This window comes from Mus pahari, chromosome 7 (assembly GCF_900095145.1).
Source record: "Mus pahari chromosome 7, PAHARI_EIJ_v1.1, whole genome shotgun sequence".
In the NCBI taxonomy this organism is placed as follows: domain Eukaryota; kingdom Metazoa; phylum Chordata; class Mammalia; order Rodentia; family Muridae; genus Mus; species Mus pahari.
Window position 1 is genome coordinate 67,390,724 of NC_034596.1, and position 24,041 is coordinate 67,414,764.

General features: G+C 45.3%; 1 protein-coding gene across 3 annotated transcripts in view; it reads left to right on the forward strand.

The window, feature by feature from the left end:
* The window catches only part of Daam1 (dishevelled associated activator of morphogenesis 1), a 158,392-nt gene that overhangs the window by 76,310 nt on the left and 58,041 nt on the right, over positions 1 to 24,041 (forward strand). For all 3 annotated transcript variants that reach the window (XM_021202647.1, XM_021202648.2, XM_021202650.2), the window contains exon 3: positions 10,502 to 10,591. In XM_021202647.1, the coding sequence (XP_021058306.1) occupies positions 10,502 to 10,591 (90 nt within the window). The remainder of the gene's footprint in view (positions 1 to 10,501; positions 10,592 to 24,041) is intronic.

Sequence of the window (24,041 nt, forward strand, 5' to 3'; positions counted from 1 at the left end):
GTGTGTGTGTGTGTGTGTGTGTGTGTGTGTGTGTGTGTGTGTGTGTGAGAGAGAGAGAGAGAGAGAGAGAGAGAGAGAGAGAGAGAGAGAGAGTACACCCATGACTGCTGAGTACTCCAGCAGCTGGGTATGTTTTGTGACTATTTCTTAGAGTAGGGATGATACATTTGGACTGATGTTTGTGCCCCCTCCCCACCTGCTGTCACCTTTTCTGTTCATCTTTCTCATTTGGATGTTACTATGGGAATGTCAGAGTGCCCTGCAGGAAGGGGACCAGATTAAAAGAACAAAGGTGAGCAGGTTTAAGAATCATCTTACTCTTAAATCTGTCTACCAAGGACTAGGGAGATAACTCAGTCTCATAAGTGTGAGGACCCAAGTTAAGCTGTCCGGTGCCAGCATAAGAGCCCAGTGCAGCAGTGTGGCTTGTAATGCCAGCATTGGAGTAGGGGAAGGGCGGGCTGGTGGACTCCAGATTGGTTGGCTGGCTCATCTGCCTTGATCAATAAGCTCCAGGTTCAATGAGATGAACACCTGCAAGCACATTTCCACACGAACTGCCCCCCCCCACACACACACACAGAGACGACACAGACACACACACACACACACACACACACTTAACTTGGTGAAGTAAGTATGTAACTATGCCGTGGGAAGAGCCTCTGCTGGATTGTCTTTTCACCCAATTAATGCTGAAATGTGTCAGATGAGCTGCCAAACAAGTCTCTTGAGTGTGTGGGAGGGGCCTGGGCTCCAAAGCAGAACTGGTGTGAGCAGGAGGGACCTGCAGGGAGCTCTGGCTCCAGCCTCCCACAGGCCTCTGGGGTGTCTTACAGTCTGTCACTGTGGCTGGCTCAGTCTCGCCATTCAGTTAGGAAAGCACTACTTAGAAATGCTCTGTATTAAATACTTGCTCAACTCAAGTTTCGCTAGAATATAGTTCTGCAAATGGGTATTTGGGGAAATGATTTAGCTACTTAGAACAGTTATTTTGTTTAGAGGACTGGCAAGCAACTGCTGATTCAGATTAAAAGTTCAGTCACCCCAGTGGATTCCTAGTCACATAACAAAAGCTGAAGAACTCTAGGTGTAGCTGTTGAGTTTGTCTAGCAAGAGGATATAGTTTGTATTGTCTGCTCCTAAGAGGAAAAAAGGAAATAAAGTCATTAAAGCATTAGTAGTAAGACGCTAAACGTTCTGTTAGTCAGCCTTTGCTTGTGGGGTTTCTCTCTTGTTTGTCTGTAGCACACGAAAACATGTCTCTCAGACACAGAACATTGCCTAGGAGATGATGAATCATCCTGTGGTATTCTGTGTAATGACTTAGGGTGTTGGCAGAAGTGCTATGGGCTGAAGCCCTCAGAATCTGTCTGTGTACATGCCCAGTCCTTTCTGGGTAGAAAGCTTTCTGTTGTAGACATTCTCTTTTTTGGCCTTCCTGATTGGTTAGGAGCAGGAGTATGCCTCCAAACTGTCAAAAATCATATCGAACTGTCATACTTCTAACTACCACCCTAAGAATAAAACAGTATTTTCAGGGTCATTTGTGATTATGTTTTAAGAGGTGTTAGCAACCCATGACTCTTGGGTGTGACAGTCACAGGTCTTGGAGGGGCTGGGTGTCTGTAAGTTTAATGAGTTATTGGAGTTTAACAGTGTATACTTCCGTACATCCACTTTCTGCCAGAGAATCACACCCTGTTATCCACATTCCTTGTCTGGTCTTTTCTAATTATCATGTACCTCTGACATATGTTCTGGTTCCTGACCCCTCTAGGGTCTGACTTCCAGTATTGTAGAGCTAGCTATACTATGGGAAAAGGGGGTTCCATCCTGAGAAGGTATAATACAACCCACCCAGTGTGTAGGAAACTTGGGTGGGACTAGACTCTGGGAGTTGGATTTGCCATGGGCAATTTTGTAGGAGGAATGTAAAGGCTTGTTTGAGTAATAGGCTTGGGAGTTCTATGAACTGTGTACATGTAATCAGATAGAAAGTTAGCTTGTCAAGGACCATTATAAAGCAAAACAAAACACAACAAAACAACCTCCAAACATAATAAACATGCAAAATGGTGAATGGATGAGCAGGGTACCCCGAGGGCTTTAGCTTCTCCTTCCTTGTTTTTCTTAGTCTCCACCCTCTATTCTGGGATTGTGCAAATGCCATCGTAACCTCTGTCTAAATGTACATTCATGTCCATGTGTGGGTGAGCTGACCTCTTTAGAAATAGACTACTGGTCTACTGCACCCTATAGACCCTCCAGTAGGCTGGAGGTCTTAGATGTAATCTTACACTTCAGTCACTTAAAATCTCAGAAAACAGAGTTTGCCACAAAGTACTAATCTTCCTACTCGTTTAAGACCTCTATTGTATATTATTTCAAAATGCCTTCCTTTGCTTTATCTAGCAAATCAATGTGTTTCCTTTTATTGATGTTTCCCATACTGATTGTTTTCTGATTTATGTGTGTTTCTCCTTTGAGCTACTTGGTCACACTGAAAGGTAAGTGTAGAGCCAGTGAGGTTTCTTTGTCCACACTCTTTCAGAGTGGAGGCTTAAGAATATGTTTTGTTAGGGCTAAGCCTAGAACTGTGGTTCCCACAGCTGGCCTTCACTCAGAGCTCTTTTTTTCATTTAAAAAAGTCTTTGTTCAAGATATTAGGGAAAAAAATACAAGTTCTATAAATAAGTGAAAAGACCATTACTATCTTTGTTGAGATAAGTTTCTGTGAGTTTTAGTTTTTTAGGAAACAGGATTTCTAGGGAAGAGGGATGGTGCTGAGTCAGCACAAAGCATTATCTTGTCACTCACTAGGTCATTGTCAGTTAACTTCAAAGATCTAGCCCAAAAGAATAACATGAAGAAGCAAGTTTTTGTGGCCTGTATGAGGGGGAGGCCATCCAGGCTGAGATGTGGTGAGATGCATATGCAGCCTGGTGTTCTTGGCTTTCTGTTAAGCTTGCTTGTTAATCTTAGTGGCAAACCCAACACCCCAGGACTAAGTCTCCTCATAGTGCCTCTTCTAGTAACAAAAGCCAGGGCTAGGATGTCACTAGGATGGCAAAGTGCTTGGCTAGCAAACAGAGCCCTGGGTTCAGTCTCCAACATCCAGTACTTCCTGTGTGGTAGAATCTCAGCACTCCAGAGATGCAGGTAGAAGGTCCAAAGTTAAAGGCCATCCTTGGATACATAGTGGGTTTGAGGTGAGACCAGACTTCATGAAATCCTGTCTCAGTGACAACACAAACAACTCTAACCTGACAGAAGCAAAAGAGGTTCCAAAGGGCTTCTTACTAGTATTAATGCATCACCCAATTAAACTATTAAGTTATTAAATTAATTATTAAGGGGCCTTAGGGGATGATTGACCTAAATGCCATCTATACTAATAAAATTTTTGAAAATGTTCAAAGATGACAATATTTCATTGAAGTGATTTATGGTATTGAATAGAAGTTGTGTGTAAAATGGTAGACTTGGCGCTTGCTCTAAGGGACACACAGCCTTCCTTTCCCTCCGCACAGGCTGCTTCCCTTTCCAGAGCTCAGGGAAGGCTTCAGTTGCAAGTGCATCTCCCCATTATGTCAGGCGTGCTGTCTCTGCCTCCGAGAATTCCATTTGCTTTCCTGTTGCTCTAACAACACACTTGGTTTTGTTGTGTTTCTGAGGCTTTGTTGAAGTATAATTTACACATTATAGAACAGTTTGATTAGTTTTAATAGATGTATAGTTAGTTATACAGCAGTCACCACCCTGCTGTCAGAAACAGATTTTTCTGACTCCATAAGACATATTAAGAGATACTACTTGAAATATAAGATGTAGTGATCCCAATTCTGTGGTTGCCTCTTTCAGTTTCTGGAATAATTATCAAAATGAATACAGTCTTGAAACAAATACATAAGAACAGGCAAACAGCACATGGAAAGTTAGGTTCGGCGCTAGGTGTCATTAGGATAATGCAAAATAAGACTGTATGGGATAGCATCTGACATAAACAAAGACTGCTCACATGGCCCAGAGTGTTGATGAAAATGTGGAGGAACTGGAATGCCTTATCTTGCCCCTTTGACAAGTCAAAAACAAGATTCTCAAGATTTTTCCAAGTCAACCATGGTGGTTCATGCTGTAATCTCGGCATTTGGGATTGTCATGCAGGGATAAAGAACTGGTTTGGATTTCCAGAACTCATATAAAGCAGGGCACAGAGGCAAGCATCTGTATTCCCTGTACTCCTACAGGAGATCCCTCCTGAGGCAGGAGGATTGCTACAAACTTGAGTCCAGTCTGGGGAACTTAATGAGTTCTAGGTTAGCCTGAAAAACACAGGAAGAAGGAAGGCAATAGGCAAAGAGAATAGTTTGTTTTGTTTTTGTGTGGTGTGTGTTCATGCATGTGTGTGAGCACAGCTCCTGTACCACAGTGTGTATGTGGTGGTCAGGAGACAGCCTCAAGTACTCCCTCACCCTCTACCTTATCTGAGATAGATGTCTTCTCGTTACCCCTGTCCCCATACCAGGCTAGCTGGCCTGTGAGCTTCTGAGGACTCTGCTGCCTCTCCCTCCTACCTCCCTGTAGGAGCACAGGATGCTTGCCTCTATGCCCTGCTTCATATGAGTTCTGGATCTCAGCACGGCCAGGGCCTTCCTCACAGAGCCCGCTCCCAGGCCCTCGGGTTTAATCTGTAAATCAGTTGGCTCCACTTTGATTCCCTCCCAGCTCCCATCCTGACCTTTCTTCCCTCCCACCTTATATTTTCCCTCCTCCTGCATTCCTCCTGTGTCCTTTTGTGTCAGGTACTGGCAATAAATGTGAAGATGAATAGAACAAACTGGGCTACTCTTCTCTAGGAACCAGTCCACAATGGGAGGGAGACAAGCCAATAACCTGACCATAATCATATGAAAAATGCATTGGGGCACCGAGGAACTGGCCATCCCAGTCAGACCCACTATTTGAAGTGGGTAGCTGATGCTTTGGGAAAGCTGGGATGACTAGAATGGTTCTGAGATGCATTGGGAGGAGCACACTTGAGAAAGAGCACACTGGGCTCTGAGTTTCAGAGGCTGGGGAAGAGTGGTCAGCACTGCTGGAGGTACTGCTGCCAGAGGGGGCAGTCAGGTAAGGCAGGTCAACAGGGACCCTGTCAGGAAGCACCTGACCTGCTTAGAGTTTGTACTTTCTCCTGCAAAGAAAGAACTGGAATGCCTCCTGTCTTAGTCAGGGTTTCTATTCCTGCACAAACATCATGACCAAGAAGCAAGTTGGGGAGGAAAGGGTTTATTCGGCTTATTTATTTCCATACTTCTGTTGATCACCAAAGGATGCAGGACTGGAACTCAAGCAGGTCAGAAAGCAGGATCTGATGCAGAAGCCATAGAGGGATGTTCTTTACTTGCTTGCCTCCACTGGCTTGCTCAGTTCACTCTCTTATAGAACCCAAGACTACCAGCCCAGAGATGGTACCACCCACAAGGGGCTCTCCCCCCTTGATCACTAATTGAGAAAATGCCCTGCAGCTGGATCTCATAGAGGCACTTCCCCAACTGAAGCTCCTTTTTCTGAGATAACTCCAGCTGTGTCAAGTTGACACAAAGCTATCCAGTACACCTCCTATCCATCTTTGCAGAGAGGTTATAAGTACCCTGAAGCCAGCATGTCTTACTTATCTTTGCATTCTTTCTGTTGCCTGGCTCAAGACTAGGTAAGAGATTGATGATGGGACCCTCAGAATCATGCATTCTTGCCACATCATTAAATAGGATGCCAGAGTAGAGAAACTTTTCCAGTGGACCAGTGAGGGTCTCTCTATATCCTGTACATTGTGTTTCTGCATTCCTGAATCTAAATTATCTGCTTTAATCTTTGCTTGCTTGTCTGGAATCTCTGGTGACTCTAAGGATAAAGACCAAGTTGAGAGTGGTTTTCATGGCTGCTGTTTACTGCCTGAAGTGTTCCTGGTGGTCATGTCATTTACCTGGGGAAGCCTTCGCTCTACCAGCTTTCACAACAAGTTTAGCATGTGATCATCCTTCCGTTGGCATCCGATTTCTCTTCTGTTCTCATGAGCAGATGACACCCTTATTGTCCCAAACCTATCTCAGTGCCTGACATTTAGTAGCACCTCAGCACAAAGTACCTTTGTTTCCATGAATGAATTCCTGAGGTGACTGAAGGATTGCGTCCACATTGTGTCTTCAGATGAAGGTATTGAAAGTCAGAGACCGTGTCACTTGCCCAAGATGTATAATCAATAAAAGCCTACAACTCAGGGACAGCTGACAATAAAACACGCCTCTTGCTTCTAGTGAACACTTGATGGATGCCTCTTCATGCCTGTTTCTGTGATGTGAGTCCACCTCCCTGCTGGAGGACTAGATAGTACCGGAAAGCACAGACTCCGCAGTCCATTGCACTTAAGGCCCACCTCCCAGTTCCGCTGTCCGCTAGCTTCGTGCCTGGGGCAAGGTACTCAGTCATTCGATGACCCAGTATTGTAGAAAATGGGTTAGTAATCATACCCACTTGGTGGGCTTTTGTATGAGTTAAAACAAATTAATTTACATAAAATGTTACTAACAGACACATGGAAAATGTTAAACAGTCATTAGCTATTACTGTCAGAATACATTTATTCTTTTCCATGTTCTTATTGTAGATCAAAATTCTCTGTGGGAACACTACAGCAATTTGTTTTTATTCTGTGAATATTTTCTTTTGGCATTAGTCTGTGTGCCCCAGCTCCTCGGCGTTCTCACAGTTTAAAATAGGTCATATCTGCAACCCAGCAAAATTGCACACTATTTCACCATGCTGTGAATTTTGAAGTTTTAGGATTCACACATTTTTTCACACCTATACTCAGGGAAAACAATGCTGTTATGTAGTAAATGTGTGTTGTTAAGAATGCTGTTCCTCAACAATATAAACTAACCAGTACCCCCAGAGCTCGTGTCTCTAGCTGCATATGTAGCAGAAGATGGCCTATTTGGCCATCATTGGGAAGAGAGGCCCCTTGGTCTTGTAAACTTTATATGCCCCAGAACAGGGGAATGCCAGGGCCAAGAAGTGGGAGTGGGTGGGTAGGGGAGCAGGGTGGGGGAAGGGTATAGGGAACTTTCGGGATAGCATTTGAAATGTAAATAAAGAAAATATCTAATAAAAAAAAGAATTCCCATAATCCCAAGACAAAAGTTTTAAGAATCAATAAAAGACAATTACTATTTAAAAAAAAAAAATTCTGTCCCTTCAAATCAAAAGCATTTTCCCAAACTAAGCTAGGTACGATTGAGCAGCTGATTAGCTGAGCTGATCGCTCGGAAGTGATTTGTTTGCCTTGTTTCCCGTTTTTCAGAGCAGGTGTGACTCACAGGAAATTTAAAAAGGAAGGAAGATAATTACTTCCCATATATATAAAGTTGCATGCCAGAATTTCAGCATTTTAATCATGTTCTCTCATAAAGAAATTTTCAGTGCCAGTTCTTTCTTTCCCTGGCTATTCATTAGCCGCTTCTTTTGGTAAGAGTACGTGTGTGTGTGTGTGTGTGTGTGTGTGTGTGTGTGTGTGTGTGTGTGTGTGTGTTCATAGTTAACTGTTTATCTTGCTCTTAAAACTAGCTAGCATCTGATTTGTGTTCAAGTGAGAGAAGTAACTGTTGCCACCCTGTGCCAGGCATTAATGCATGCCTCACTGTTGCCAGTGCGCGCAGGGGGAGTTAGTGTTCTGCCTGCTCTGGAGAGGACGCAGGGACTTGGTGGGATTCAGAGGCGGGAAGCTGGAAGTTGGAGGCTCTGGAGGGACAGGTGTCCGTGAGATTAAAGCAGAGAGTCAATTAGAAGCTACCCTGGCAGAGAAAGTTTTACAAGTGGAAGCGTTCAAGAGTCCAGCTACAGAATGGGTAATTAATTTTTCAGGCATCATGGAAGTCATAAAGATTCTGGACTGGATGCTTGAAACAGCACAGGGGTTATTTTCAAGGCAGTGACTCTAACACTGGTTTCTAGACCAGAGCATCAGCAATACCTTGGAAACCTAACAGAAATGCCCACATCGCACCTCCCCTCATGGCCTACATACTAGTGGACAGTGAGGTCAGAAGCCCTCTGGTGATTCTGCTCCTCCCCCAGGATTGAAAGCAGAAAAGATTGAAGGACATTAGGTGTGCTGAGTAGACAGGACTGGGAGGGCAAGAAAGATGTGCGAGGGGCTGTGCCAGAAGCCTTGGCAGGGCTACTGGGACATAAGTAAGTGGGTGGTTCCATGGTGAATGAAGCAAAGGGGAAATCTTTTCAAGGTGGGTGGAATGGCACTTGATGACTAAGTCTTCACAGGAGTTTAAAATGTAAGATAGGATGCCAGTGACCTGTACCTGCATGTCCCCAAGTATGACTGACAGCAGATACACGCACAAGGCATCAGCAGGAGAACTTGCCTTTAGAGATCAGAACCTTATTGAATCCTAATTTATAGCTTTTATCTTTTATCCACACCCAGCCATCTACAGCTCTCAACTAGATAACCTTCCTGTGGGAACAAAAATGAACCAGGCGCTCAATACCAATAATCACATTAACTATGGATGGAGTTACTAAGTGCCAAGACTTTCTCTCTAAGCACTCCATATTCATTATCTCTTTGCTACTATTCATTAGTTACAAATGTCTGTAAGTTGACTTCCCAAGCTCTCCACCTCTGTAGGCTTAATGTTTCTAAGCTGAGCTGAGAAGCTAAGAATCTGGACCCTGAAGGCGCACAGCTCTGGGCTTAAAAACCTAGCGGTTTGTTCAGCAGGTGTGTAGCCTGAGGAAGTGTCTATCTTCACCCTCAGTTCCCCTTAACTCTCTTACAATGGAGATTAGTATTGTAAGGAGATGTGATAATGAGTGGCCCTCTTTAGGTTCATTGCAAGAACTAAATAGGAAATGTTTGTCTGTACAGAAAACCCTTAGGAGATATTAGGTGAGGGTTATGGTGATGATACCAGGCACTTACACAAAACTCCATTGGCTCATCTTGCTTAAAAATAGACAGTTTGGAGCTGGAGAGATGGCTCAGCGGATAAGAGCACTGACTGCTCTTCAGAAGGTCCTGAGTTCAAATCCTAGCAACCACATGATGGCTCACAACCATCTGTACATCTACAGAGTACTCATATACATAAAATAAATAAATAAATATTTTAAAAAATAGGCAGTTCCTAGGTCAGGAGAGATGGTTCAGTGGTTACAAGCATTGGCCACTTGCACTTTCAGGGAATATGGGTTCAATTCCCAGTACCCATGTAGGAGCTTATAACCATTTGTAACTCCAGTTCCAGGGGAGCTGATACTTCTTCCAGCCTCCAGGGACACCAGGTATGCCTGTGATTCACACAAAACACCCATTCTCATAAAATAATAATGATAAAGACGATCTGTGGCCTGGCCCTTAAGGCCTTCTACAAACTGGCTATAGCTTCACCTCCCATCCATGGTTTGTGTAGCTCAGTGCTTCAGCCAAACTGGCTGTGGTTCCCTTATATACTAAATCTCTTACCCAAACCTAGGCTTTGATTTCTGTTGCTGCCTTAGTCAGTTTTTATCACTATAACAAAACACATGTAAGATAATGAGCCTGTAAAAAGAAAAGGTTTATGCCACCCCACAGTTTGGAAGATTCCATATCATGATCTTTGGCGTCGGTGTTGTGGCCCTAAATCAAGGCAGCATTATCATGAAGGGAACACTTGGCAATGCAAAGCCATTTACATCATGACCAGGAGACAGAGAGAGGAAATGGACAGGTCCTTCAATCCCCTTTGGGGGTATACCCCACTAGCCTAAGGTCATGTTTCTTCTAGTTTCTACCTCAAACGGGCCCCATCAATTTCCAATAGTGTCACCCTGGGGAACAGATCTCTAGTACATGAACCTTTGGGGGACATTCAGAATCTAAATTACAGCAGCCCATCCACAAATCCATTTTTGGATGACTGTGGAGTGCTTAGAGAAAAGATCTTGGCATTTAGTAAAAACTCTATCTGTAGTCAGTGTTTTTGTTGGTATTGAGTGTCTGGTACATTTTCATTCCTATCATGTGTAAGTCATCCAGTGCTCAGCCCGAGTCCATTTTCGATAATCGCTGTCCTGTCTGGAAGATTGTCAGCAGCAGACCATCATTTTTTAATATGATTAGTCCCAAATTCCTGTGGCTTAACAGCCTTGCAGCCTGCTCAGTGGACCGTCCATAGCATTAGCAACAGCTAAGACCCAACCTAGCCATTTCCCCCAAATCCTGGGCACTCTTGGTGATGTGCTCTCTCCACCTTGCAGTGCCGGTGTCTGGACCTAGCCCATGGGAAGCTACAGCAGTTGTCATAAAACACACCTGGAAGTAACTCCTGTCTTAAATGTGTGTTGGTGAATTGCTTTTCTCCTTGATGACACTATCAGTGGACTCTATAGGAATAATATTGATCTCTTAATACTAATCTTTTTTTTCCCTTCTCCTCAGGATGAACTTGACCTCACAGACAAACACAGAGAAGCCATGTTTGCACTTCCAGCAGAGAAAAAGTGGCAGATATACTGTAGCAAGAAAAAGGTAAGACACTCAGCATGACCATAGTTAACCAGAAGAGCGTCACTTCTGACTCCTTTTGCTCCTGCATTGCATCAGCCAGACTCAGAAAGATCTTTGTGATGTGGAAACCAGTTTGAACATGTCGCCTTATGGCCTTGTGGCTCCGTATAGTGAAGTACTAAGTCTCGGATGTTGTTTGTATAAGCAGCTCCCCGGGCTCCGCACACCTGTCACTGTTACTCATAACTGTGTGTAACGGAGACCTAAAATAACATAGGCTTGTATGAGGCAGGAGCATCTCCCCTGCTCCTCCCACAGCGGTCGTGCACAGGTGGTTAAGATGAGTGTCATAGCTTTGTTTACGTACTGTGGTAATACTAAACATTTGCCTGCTTCTAGAGTGTGGCCTCACTGTCCCCATAAAGTGCTCTTCAGCCATTTCCCATCCCCAAGTGGAGGATGAGAAACAAGAGAAGTGGAACACACTGCCCGCTGTGTACATCCACAGCACATCTGTGATACTCACTGGACAACTTTCAGGAGTCCCTTCTTTTCTTCCACTGTGGGTCCCAGCGATTGAAATCAGAGTGGCTGGCTTGCACTTGGGCAAATGTTTCACCCTCTGATCCACTGCTGGCCCTCACTTCAGGAGTTCTACATCCCTTCAAGGCTCATTGTTAGGGACATGCTGTACCTTCATTCTGGGTAGTCACTTACAACTAAAAGCTGGTACTGCATCACCTCAGGAGATGCGGGGAATGACACTGGGGACAGCAAAACTACTGAAAACCTTTCTGTCTGCATCCATGGTACTGGGCATCACCAGGCAGAGAGCGCTTGAATAAAGTTCATGCTCCCAGTTTTTAAAGCTACGCCAGATTCTTAGACCATCCCATACACGTTGTACTGGCTAGTTTTGTGTCAACTTGACACAGCTGGAGTTATCACAGAGAAAGGAACTTTAGTTGGGGCAATGCCTTGATGAGATCCAGCTATGGGGCATTTTCTCAATTAGTGATCAAGGGGGAGAGGCCCCTTGTGGGTGGGACCATCTCTGGGCTGGTAGTCTTGGATTCTGTAAGAGAGCAGGCTGAGCAAGCCAGGGGAAGCAAGCCAGTAAAGAACATCCCTCCATGGCTTCTGCATCAGCTCCTGCTTTCTGACCTGCTTGAGTTCCAGTCCTGAGTTCTTTCAGTGATGAACAGCAATGTGGAAAATGTAAGCGGAATAAACCCTTTCCTCCCCAACTGCTTCTTGGTCATGATGTTTGTGCAGGAATAGAAACCCTGACTAAGACACATGCTCCCCCCCCACCCCCGTTCCAGTTCCATCTAAGATTTGAATTAAGTGGGTTTAATGTCCAGGTAGAGCCACCACTTAAGAGAAAGAGCCAGCTCTTTCTAACGTGTGACAGACACCTTATTAACACACTCTTGACCAAGGGACCCAGCAACAAATGGCAGCAACGCAGTATTAGGAGGCCTTCTAGAAGGTGGTCAGATGCAGTTTGGAGCCTCCGTCTATTAACGTGGCTGTGTATCAGAGCCTACCTGGGTCACTGGTGTGCCACCACCACAGAGAATCCTTTGTGTCTCTGCAAGCACTGAGGNCATGTTGCTCTAGCTGACGTGAGATGCTTGTGAGCCACTGTGCTCTACTGATCCTTGCAGCTCCCTTCTCACACATTGTACTAGACTAACAACAGTTCCCTTCACTGGTACTGCAGACAGTGCCACAGAATGTAAAGCATACTTAACTTTCCACCTGTGCAGTTAAAACAGGTAAATGGCGTGTGTCAGAGTTCTCTTTGGCTTTGTTGAAAGATCTGCTCAGCATCATCTTACAATCCTATCATCCTCACCATTCCATAGCCCAGGGTCCTGGTCCATCAGTGTACCCCTCTTCTGCCCTTCCGCGTTGGACATGGTTATCACAGAAAACTTAGGTTGAAAGGTCAAGCAGCATGTTTCATTCACTATGAAGAGATTTTAGAATGAAAATAGATGTGTCCAGTCCCGCTCTGATGAATTTATGCCATCATTTTCCCTCGGTTATTTATTTATGTTACTAATTGATCATCTGTTCGTTGTGTTGATGTGCGTGCCATGGCACTCCTGTGCTGGCCGGGTGAGGACATCTTTCAGGAGTCAGTTCTCTCCCTCCACCATGTGGGACCCAGGGACCAAACTCAGAGTGCCGGGCTTTAGGGCAAGTGCTTTTGCCCACTGAGCCACCTCACTGTGCAGAGGACCTGTTCTATTTGGTTAGTCCTGGTGTAGATTTTTTTCCTCTAAATTATGAAACACTGCAAAACGAGGTCTGAGTGAGTATATGTCCCAGAGGATGGAAAAGGAAGTGCAACTGGGAGCAGCTTACTGGGGAACGTTCTCTTCTTCCTCATATTTTATTGCATCCTTGACAGCCTGTAAAAGTAATTATGGAGACTCCTGCCCTTGCATTACAGAAGGCAACACTAGAGAACGGTGCTGGCCTCAGGCTCACAGTGGCTGTTCATTTATCAATGTCCAGGCTGATGAGACCCCTCTGCAGGTCTCGTGTGCGCGTGTGCGTGTGTGCGTGTGTGCGTGTGTGTGTGTGTGTGTGTGTGTGTGTGTGTGTGTTTTGAGCTTGGCCTTTAATGGGAGCGTGGATATGAGTATGGAGACACTGGCTCTGGAGTCTGTTTAGTGAGGTGCGGCCTCCTCTTGCTCAAGCCTGGCTACTCTGCGTAGATTTTCACATGTGCTTCTAGTTCTCTCCAGAAGCAATGGCATAGCTCAGTCGGGATACCAATTTCTTTAGAGATAGAGACTCCCATAGGCTTATACATCTTGATCAACTACAAGTGTGTGTGTGTGTGTGTGTGTACATGTACATCTAGTGTCTTTCTCAATCACTCTTCATTTACATGTACATCTAGTGTCCTTCTCAATCATCTCATTTTCTGATAGAAGGCCTGTCTTTAAACTGGAGCTTGCTGATTCTGCTAAACTGTCAGGCCAGTAAGCCTAGGGACCCCCTTGCCTCCACATCCCAACCTGAGACCTTCTGCTTGTGAGGCAGGCACTGTTGTAGCCTTTCGACTCCAGGTCATCTTGACTAGGATTTCTCCTATTGTTAAATAACATTGTGCCTGTGGCCTAAACCTGGAGCTTTCGTACACTGCAATAAACTAAGAGGCATCTAACAAACGACTCTGATGACAGAAACCTAGCCAGCGATGCATGTGCTGCTCACCTCATCGCTTGTGACGTCTCAGCGTGGACTCCATGGGGACCATCCTTTGGCTTAAAACAGGTCATTTCCCTTGGAACGCAGGTGTTTCAGTCCAGGTTTATCATCAATAAGCCAAACCACATCCATTTCTAAGGCTGAGGGCAAGTTACACCTATGGCTCCCTCAGATCTCCATCTTTCAAGATTAGAACTCAGGGCAGCATGCACATTCACCCACACAGTGAAGCCATAGGGCAAGGACCCATGGCAGGCAACAGAAACAGACCACAGGAGCTACGAAGAGCATGCTCTCTGCACAGAAGCAAACAGAATTCAGGAATGCAAACAAGGCCAGAAAAGCAGGGCAGGCAGATCTCAGCCAGCTGCCTCCTCTCCTCCTTCCAGCAGCAGGTTCCCAACAAAGGTTCCTCTGCATATCAACTGTGTGATTTAGGAAACTTATCTATTTGAGTCTCTGGTTGAAAACTTATTTCCATAGCCAAAATGCAAGCAATGAAAATATTTCTGGGGTGAAATTGATAAAAAGTAATGAAGTGGGATCTTGCCTGGTTGACTGATGGTAAGAGTGTCAGTGATGGATGTTGTGGACTTGCTGAGATCCAAACACATCTCTCTTACTTGCTGTCATTGTCAAATTCTTAAACTTGCATGAAAGGTCCAAAAAAGGTCCTGTCAGTGGAGTTGGGGGTATTTTAAGTAGGAAATGTTTGTGGTTCTTATCGTTAGAGGTAATTCCCTTTTTAGCTCCAATCACAACATACCCTTTTGTTTAAATGAGGTTTTTCCCAGTCTCTAACCAGAAATTGCATCTGTTAACAATCTTTGGATTTTAGACTGAAGCTTTTAAAACAATGAACCATCTGACCATGAAAGGCATCTGGCCAGGCTGTGTTTACTTCTTGTTCTCATGAGTTGTAAGTCCTGGGAACAGCAGGGAGTAGGTTCTGCGGAGGTGACAGTGATGACAGTGATGTGCCGCTCACCGTATCATAGTGACCGCACGCAGAGGAAAGATCTTTAGCTTCTGTCCTTAGTGTCATTTTACCCAGTCCTGAGCATCTAGGCAGTGCTCTTGTCTCTTCCCAGAGTCTGCAAAGCCAACAACGGGGATGTCGGGGATGTCGGGGATGTCGATGCTCTTTGCTGCAGAGACTGCAGCTATCAAGGGAGAGGTCAGCCTTTCACACGTGCGCCTAATCTTGCCTGCTTTGCTTCTGGTGTCTAAAGCCTCAAATCGCATGAGCTGAGTCTTCCTGTTGCATTTCTGTGTATCTGGTTGAGCCGCTCTGGGAAAGGTGAATTTCCACTGCCCTCCTCCCCTGCCGCATTTGTGTGTTTATGTGTGTGTGTGTGCATAAGTGTCTGTGTGTTTGTGTGCAAGCTTGAGCTTGATCTGGCGTTGTTAAATCCGTCTGGGAACTTCTCCATCCTGGCCATGGTTCAGCCATTTTGATCTCTGTATATTGCTAATCTGGTCCTGAGTACATTTTCAGGCCATGTAAGGGAGGGGAATTTGACTAGTGGTTCCCCCCCCCCCCAATTTGGTTTGTTTATGCTGATCAGATCAAACCCCAGCTTGTCTGGAGTTCTCCTTTCAGTAGGAGCCCTTGATGAAAGCTCTGTTGCTTGAGGGCAGGAGGGTTGCTATCCTTTCAGCTCCTGGAGATTTAGGGCAGCCAGTGTTTGAAGTGCAGGGGGGGGGGGGTGTGATTGTATCAAACTAGGTTGTAGGGGATACATATGCTGAGGTCATGGAATTAAAGACAAAAGGAGTCCTCCCTTTCCTGCACAGCTGTCAATCAAGCCAGCTGAAGAAGGACGTCAGATGCACTACTGTCCTGTAGCCGCTACCTTGCCCTAACCACAGGCTGTTGCACTGGACTGGAGTATTGGAAAGGGTGGGATGCTGTTTTCTTTCCTTTTGTTCGTTTGCTTCACCATGCAGTAGACTGAGCATTGCCTCTTCAAGTATCCACTGTACTAGATGTCAGGATTGGTGAAAGGGAACCAGCAGAATAACCTCAACCTGACACTGGACCTGCGCGCTGCCTTTGCCCAGTTTCCCAACTTCTTTACAAGTACTTGATCTGCAAGCCATTGAATTTTCAACCTGTGATGCTTAACTTTGGTTTGTGTTGGAAAGTGATAAGGAAAGTGGTAAAAGCCATCCTGGTTAGAAATAACCAACCTGTCCTCCCCTGCTTTCACGTCTTAAAGAGTCCGTGAGGGGCACAGTAGCAGCCAGCCAGAAGCATCTCCAGACTCTGCAGGCTTCAGGACTGTCTGTCCTGTGTCTGTGTGTTCTGTGTAGAGACTCCCCAGCAGCAAAGCAGTAAGAAATGACAGATTCTGGGGGCCTGGCGTTTGACTCAGTGAAGCAATGTATCGGCGAAGGCCAAGTTGGTGTGTAATTAGCTAAAGTACAGTGTCTGCTCTAGGAAGGATCAGCAAGATTCCGGGGGTGATTAGACAAAAATGTCAGATTTCCTAGAGTAAAACGGGCTTGGGAGAAGCAGATATCAATAAAACCAAGCAATTGTCATCTTATCATAAGCTCCACAGAACAGGAAGCTGACAGGCTGTAGGGCACGGAAAAGAAAGACCCACCTCCATGGCTGTGACTCCAGTGACTTCCCACCACCGCTTTGACTAGTGTGGCTTTCACCAGAGGGTTGACATCATGCTTACATCCTTCATCTAGAAATCCGTCCCTTTCAGTGTCTGAGCTGTGTTCTCATGACTGTTATCCTCCCCCCATCCACAACCCCCAATTTGTACTTTCCCTTTCGCTCCTCTTGAGGCTATTTAACTACTCACTTAAACTGCTCACTCTATCTGATTGTGTCTGATCAGATCCAGCCTATTAGGAGAGCTTTAAGAGGCTTCAAATGAGGTGGGAACTTGAATACAGGTGTGATTTGGATGAAGCCATGTTACCTGTTGAAGCATTCCCGTGTTCTGGTAAAGAGCTACCCCAAGTCCTCCCATTACCACTCACCTGGACAACCTTCCCGCAGGGTCTACCTTCCTCTGCATGCTTCAGGGGCTGAGTGACATAGCAGGGCAGGTATGCAAGTGCCATTGGCTTTCACTCTTGCCTTGTTGCTGGATATGAAATTTAAATAAGACCCTGATTCTGAGATCCTGATGGGCCTCAGACACACCTACAGCTCTTTGGTCATGAATGTGTCTGCAGAGCCTGAAACGTTCCTCTTCCAGGAGGTGATCTGAGAAGCAGGGAGAGTTAGTGGTGACGATATTCTCTGCAGTGTCTCTGAAAGCAGTCCAGTGCATCAGGACATTGAAGTGACACTAGAGCGCTCTCAGCACTTAATGTCACAGTTAAGAAACAAGCCCTAGAGCCATGGAATTGCAATGATCAAAGTCTGTAGGGCTATGTAGACAGACATGTGGACAGGCAGCTTTCTAGGGAAGATTCTGGGAGATTTACTTTGATATGTTTTTTTTTTCTTTCATATATGTTTCTTTTTTATTAGTTATTTTCTTCATTTACATTTCAAATGCTATCCCCAAAGCCCTCTATACCCTCCCCCTGTCCTGTTCCCCAACCCACCCACTCCCACTTCCTGGCCCTGGCATTCCCCCCTGTACTGGGGCATATGATCTTCACAAGGCCAAGATCTCCTATTGATGGCCGACTAGGCCATCCTCTGCTACATATGCAACTAGAGACACGAGCTCTGGGGGTACTGGTTAGTTCATATTGTTGTTCCTCCTGTAGGGCTGCAGACCCCTTCAGCTCCTTGGGTACTTTCTCTAGCTCCTTTATTGGGGGCCCTGTGTTCTATCCAATAGCTGACAGTGTGCATCTACTTCTGTATTTGCCAGGCACTGGAATAGCCTCACAAGAGAGCTATATCAGGGTCATGTCAGCAAAATCTTTCTGGCATATGCAATAGTGTCTGGGTTTGGTATATGGGATGGATTCCTGGGCTCATATGTTTCTTAATTTTTCTATAGTTCATTCTCTTCATTACCTTGAAAATCTTTATCTTTAGTCTAAAAACAAAATTACTTTGTTTGAAAAATATACATAACAGTTTTGAATCAGTCAGTTTTCAGTGAGAGAAACAAGACCCATAGGAAGTTATGGTTTGTCAGTCTCTTGCATTTGTCATGGGGAACCAGCCCTTCCTAAGCTGTCCTAGAAGCTGAGGAAGCTCTTTGCAAGGCTCTGCCTTTGTTTGTTTGTTTGTTTGTTTGTTTGTTTGTTTGTTTGTTTTTTGAGACAGGGTTTCTCTGTGTAGCCCTGGCTATCCTGGAACTCACTCTGTAGACCAGGCTGGTCTCCAACTCAGAAATCCGCTGCCTCTGCCTCCCGAGTGCTGGGATTAAAGGTGTGTGCCACCACTGCCTGCACAAGGCTCTACCTTTGCATCAGGTGGTGAAGCTACACATCCCTGGGTAGGAGGGAAGGGAATGGGTGTGAAGTGCAGACCAACAGCCGTATCTGCCTCACTGCCTATTAATGTGGAGGTCCTACTGACACTTGAACACTCTCATGTCTGGCCCAAACATGATGAAAAAGACCCAGGAACGGTCTCTAGGACAGTTGCTGACTTGCTGCTGCCCCACAACAGCCCAGAGAGTCACCGGGTAAGCTACAGAGTGTAAGAACTCCAGAAGCATGGTGACACTGCCCCAGCTCCTGCCTGAATAGCTGTCCTGTGCGTTGTCTGTCAGGATCCAACCAGGAACTCTGCTAGTCAGTCTAGAATATTTGTATATCACAATGGCACAGCATAGTCTATTAAAATTAGGAGGAAAAGTGTATACTTAAAATGCAAATAATGCTTGTGGTCATGGCGACCCTGGCATTGTTTGCTTCCTGAAGCTTCAGGGTCCTTTCTCATCTCCTCCTTAGTTCTCTGTGGGAGGTTTGAGACCACAGTGTGGGAGTGTGTATGACTATATGTGAGTATATATGAGTGTGTGAGAGTGTGTGTGAGTGTGTGTGTGTGTGTGTGTGTGTGTGTGTGTGTGTGTGTATTGATTGTGTGAGTTACTTACATGTAACTAACCAACTTACATGGTCAGTGGGAGCCAGATGCATTGCACTCTCTCTGCTACAGACTTTGTTCAAAGTCACGACATTAAATTCAGTCCTCCATTCTGCAGAATTCTGTCCGCAGTTAACAGAACAGCCTTCGTGCTGGCTGGACGTGACGAAAGCGTGTTTTGCACACACAGATATTGTTACACTTTCAACCCCATCACCAGAGCAGGCCTTCAAGCTTTTGATAAATCTGCATTCTCCAAAAATCATTTCAAAAAGAAAGTTAATAACTGTCTGATAGCTTTCTACTCGTCACAAATTTGCACATCCACAGTGAGTGTGTGACTCACCAACCACCTGAGAGGCAGTACTGCGGAGGGGAGGGGAGGGGAAGGGAGGGGAGGGGAGGGGAGGGGATTGCAGGTCTGTCCAGCACTGATCAGAAGTCTGCATGTTTCCGTTGTGGAAGAAGTCCTTGAAGCACTTTACTTTCCCCATGTGTCTCCCAAGCCAATTGCAGTTAAAATCAGGAGAAAAGACAATGCTCTTAGGAAGCAAAAATCCAAGGTTCAGGAAACAAAAAGCATTCCATTCAATTACCCATGAAGCTATATGAAATGTGAAATATTACAAGTATATAAAAATGGATAATTGACGTGGGATTGTTTCTTTGCTTTGGCTACAGCAGAAGCTACACAGTGTTGTTGCTCTCCTCCACCCTTTAGGTCCTGTGCCCTCAGGTCCCTACTCGGGCAAATGGTGCTTCCATCTTTAGCAAGCTCTTGACTGATAAAGACACCATTTTGAAACACAGGAAGTTGCTGAGGCCTGGGGTCCCTCAATGGTGATCAACACACTGGTGCCAAATCTGCATGTGCACACATAGCGTAGCTCTTGACCAGACACTGCTCTTCCTTCTGCTAACTAAAGCCAGAATCTTCATCTTGACCATCTCTTTACAAAAGTTTCAAAAGCCTTTCCTCCTCCTCCTCCTCCTCCTCCACTCTTCTGGCTTTTCAAGAATGGAGGGGTTGGGCTGGGATGTCTCTCAGAGGTGGTAGAATGCTTGCCTGGCATACACCAAGCCCTGGGTCCAATCCCTAGCACCCCATAAACCAAGTGTGGTGGTATACACCTCGAACCCCAGTGCTGAGGGGTAGAAGCAGGAGAATTGCAGTGGTGCACATGTATAGCCCCAGCTACTAAGGTGGATGCATACATGAGTCCAGGGCTGAAGTGTTCTGTGTTGTATACTGTGTTGAAAGGTTGTATTCACTTAAGTTCAACATCAATATAGTGATTTTCTAGGATAGGAGAATGGAGATGGGGTTGAGGAGATAGGTTAAGGTTGCCAAAGAAGGGGTCCAAGTCAAGAAGTTCAAGGTCATCCTCGGCGAAGTAGTGAATCTGAGACCAGGCTGAGATGCCTGCGTCCTTGTCTTAGGAAGGAAAGGGAAAGAAATTGTCTCTTATGTCTGAATGCTAAGCTTCTTGCTTTGACAACTTGACCCCCAGATTTGGAGGTCGTTGATTCTACAGTCTACAGATACTTTGTTCACACTAATTTATAAATCCAGGAACAGGCACCCGTCTCTGTTGTGGATTCTGTCTCTCTGTTGTGCTTCCCGATACATCTCTTCAGCAAGTGGCAATGCTTTCCTCTGGGACACACTTCCCTTAAGTAGAGAGCACCATCTGGAAGAGGATGGGAGCCCTGTATTTGTTCACTCACAGCCATTCAAACAATAATAGAACTAACTAATGGATATAGTGCTGAGGAGAATTTTTGTAGGGTAATGGGATGGCTTCCCATAATGCTCTCCTCTGCTTCCTGTGACGTTCTAGAGAAGCAGCTGCCTAGCTTTCTTACCAAACCTGTTGTGTCATGGCCCTACAAAGTAAAGACTGCTCCTGCCTCAGCTCCTAGCACCGGAAGAGACTTGGAACTTTGAGTTTGGATGGAACCCAAGAGAGAACAGTTATTCCCAGCTGCCACACAACAGCTATCTTTGTACTCCAGATCATTAACTCTTAAGCAGGTTCCTGTGACAACACTGCTACCAGTCAGAGTGGACAGTGTGTCAGTTGCAGAGGCTGGACTCCCTGACTGGGCTGTGGACTCCTCTCTCTGTGCCATAGAGTACTTAAAGGCAGGGCTATCAAGGAACAGCACTCAAAGTGTGACTTGGGGGCATTTGGGGACCATCTCACCCATGTACATTGAAGTACATGGCATATTTCACTTTCATTCCTAAATTTTTGCAAACTGCAGGTGTGGGATTTCACCAGGCATTACAACAAACTGCCGGAGTAACCTGTAGAACCCAGAATATGTTCGGGTGGGAAATATGAACAAATGGTCTTAGTGATAGCTGTAGCTTTACAGAAAGGGACACCACCGTGTCTTATATCTGAGAAGCCACAAGTATCTATCAGTTCTGGTTACCACCCTGATGAACCCCCAAGGCACATGCAGCATATGAGACATGCCAGACCAGTGCACACCCTTTCGTGGTATTCCTCAATACTGTATACTATATACAGTATTAATACTTAATACTATAGGTGACTGGCTAACCAACAAGGTCAAGTGTAAGGGATGAGGGAGTGTATCTTGGTTGCTGACACTGAGTAACTGGAGAAAGAAGCCTGAAGCACTTGGAGAAGGATCCAGTAAAGATGAACGGTCTCAATAAGAAATAGAGAGGAAAATGATTGGCAGTACTTGAAGTGAGTGTTGGGGGAACTTGGCATATGTAACCATCTCTAACCTACAAGCTTTTCCAGTCTCCAGTAACCAGATTTAGATAGGCTACTCCATGTTTTTCACTTGGCCTCTCCCTGGTTCTCTATAGACTTTTAATGCCCTGACCCCCACATTCCGAGACAGACTGCTCAAAGCCAGCCTGACTCACCAGGTCCAGGAAGTAAATGCATGAACAGCATCAATGCAAGGAAGTGGGCCCTTAGGAAGATGGAGGAAAAGGAAAGCTCTTTCCTGCCTGTTCCTTTTGTTTCGCCCAGGGGTCAGGCACACCTGCTGCTGCCAAGTCCTTTCTCTGGAAGGTAGGAAGAGGTCTGTGCTTCCTAGTGAGTTCGTTTTGGCACTTTAATTAAGAGCTCCCCAAACTCCTCCCTCTGCAAGAGCCTAGTGATTTGGGGATCTAGTTCTGGACCTCTGAAAGGACTGCACTAAGCGATTCCACCCGCCAGTTACAGTCCAGCACTCCCTGCCCTTCTGCATAGTGCAGAACAGCGTCGACTGTGCAGCCTTAGGATCTGCCCTGCTGAGAAGGAAAGGCATTTTGTTTCCTCCATTTGTACGATGTGCTTCTCCATTCACTCACATATAGATAATAATGACAAAGTCATATCTCCCAACAGGGGCTTTTTTATATCTCTGTTCTCCCACTCCCAAATGTCATTACTTTAGTAGTATGTCAGGGAGCCACCAGTGAAGGCTATTCCCGAGCACTCCCTGAGTGAAACATGCCTTTATATGCTCACCGTTGTCCAGATTTTCTTCTTAATTTAATTACCAAAGGGTCCTCTCCTTTTAGTGCATATTAAGTTTTATATTGTAAATCATAAACACCCTATTTTCCCAAGAGCAACTTACAGGATGCCAGAGCCTGCTTGACAGCCTCTTGAAAGCTGGTCAAGTAGCAGTAAGTGTGGTACCAAGATGTGGAGTTGCAAAGGCCAGAAGCACCTCTGCCTGGACTTCCACGCTGCATAGGGTTCCAACTGGATAACGTTCTGCCTGGGTCTGTGGCACTCCATGGTGACATATGCGTCAAAACTGACTTTCACAAGCTTACTGAAGTCATTTGTTCTGTATTATTGCACACCGTAGTGTCATAGGGGAATGTGGACCTGCATCACTTCTGAAAATAATGTTCCCACAATGTTTCTTTTTTTTTTTTTTTTGTCATGAAAATGAGAGGGGATTGTCATCCAAAATTAAGTTCAGATGTTGAACTTGAACCTATGGAGTCTTTCAGGTTTCAGCTATATTCCACGTGCTGCAGTGCTTTGCCAAAGAAATGACCTGTGAAAATAAATAAAGCTAGTGTCTCACAGTCTGGGAAATAGACTGTATAGTCTCTACTCATGGTTTTAGGTAAGGGTTGGAGCTGTTTTGTTAGCTCTGCCAGCCTGAAATGTTTCCCCACCGAATTCAGCAGCTTGAGACTTATGAGCTCTCCGCTTGGTGCAGCCAGCTGGGGCTTGGTCAGGAACCTGGAGAGGGCAGGGCACAGGGCACTCGAGCTGTTTGAGAAATATAGGCACCTTGCTTTGTGTTGTTGCTGCTCACAGTGACTAGACCTCTTGGGGCTGGGGTGGGGTGGTCTTATTGCTTTTCTAGTTAGCTAAAAAGTAATAACAGTGTGACTTTCTCATGAGGTTTACCAGAGTAAAGGTCAGGGTGTATAGGAAAGATCAGTGTAACATCTTATGCTATCATGGAAGCTTCAAGGATTCCTTCCCTGTGAGCTTCAGGTAAGATTCCAGTTAGGGGTTTTGAACTTAGAAGAGGTGTTCATAAGCACAGGGGCTTATTGAAAACATGGAGCTGATTACACGGGATTATTAGAATTGATATGCAATAGGTACTGTTGATGATAGCAATTGTGTGTGTGTGTGTGTGTGTGTGTGTGTGTGTGTGTGTGTGTGTTTACCACATGTGAGCAGCCTGACATGGATGTTGAGAACCAAACTAAGGTCTCCTGAAATAGCAGGAAGCACTCTTAACCACTGAGCTGTCTTGGTGGTCATCTGTGGCCCAGTGAGAGGGAACTCACTCCATTAGGGTGTCAAGGCCATCCACATAAATCCATATGGCTTTCTTTAAAAGCATGCAGACATTTTATAGCATTCCGAAAGTCGTTGTCTTCACAAGTCATCCTGACTCTTCAGAAGAATGACTGATGTCCTGAGGCTGAGGAGGTGCTGGGCTTTCTGGCAGATGGTGAAGCCACTGTTCTGTAATCATCCTGTGTGTGGGTCCAACCGGATTTTGGTAACAGATGTACTTGATGTGTAATTGTGGCATTGGTCAAAAAATATACCAGCATTGGCAGTAGCATGACCACATGAGCGTCTTGTTACGTGACAGTGGAGAGATGGTTTCCTGAGGTTGACTGCCTGTTCTTGGCAAGCCTCATATAGAGTGGACATTTGTTAGTGGCTAGGAGTTGAAGGCAGGTGTTGTGAG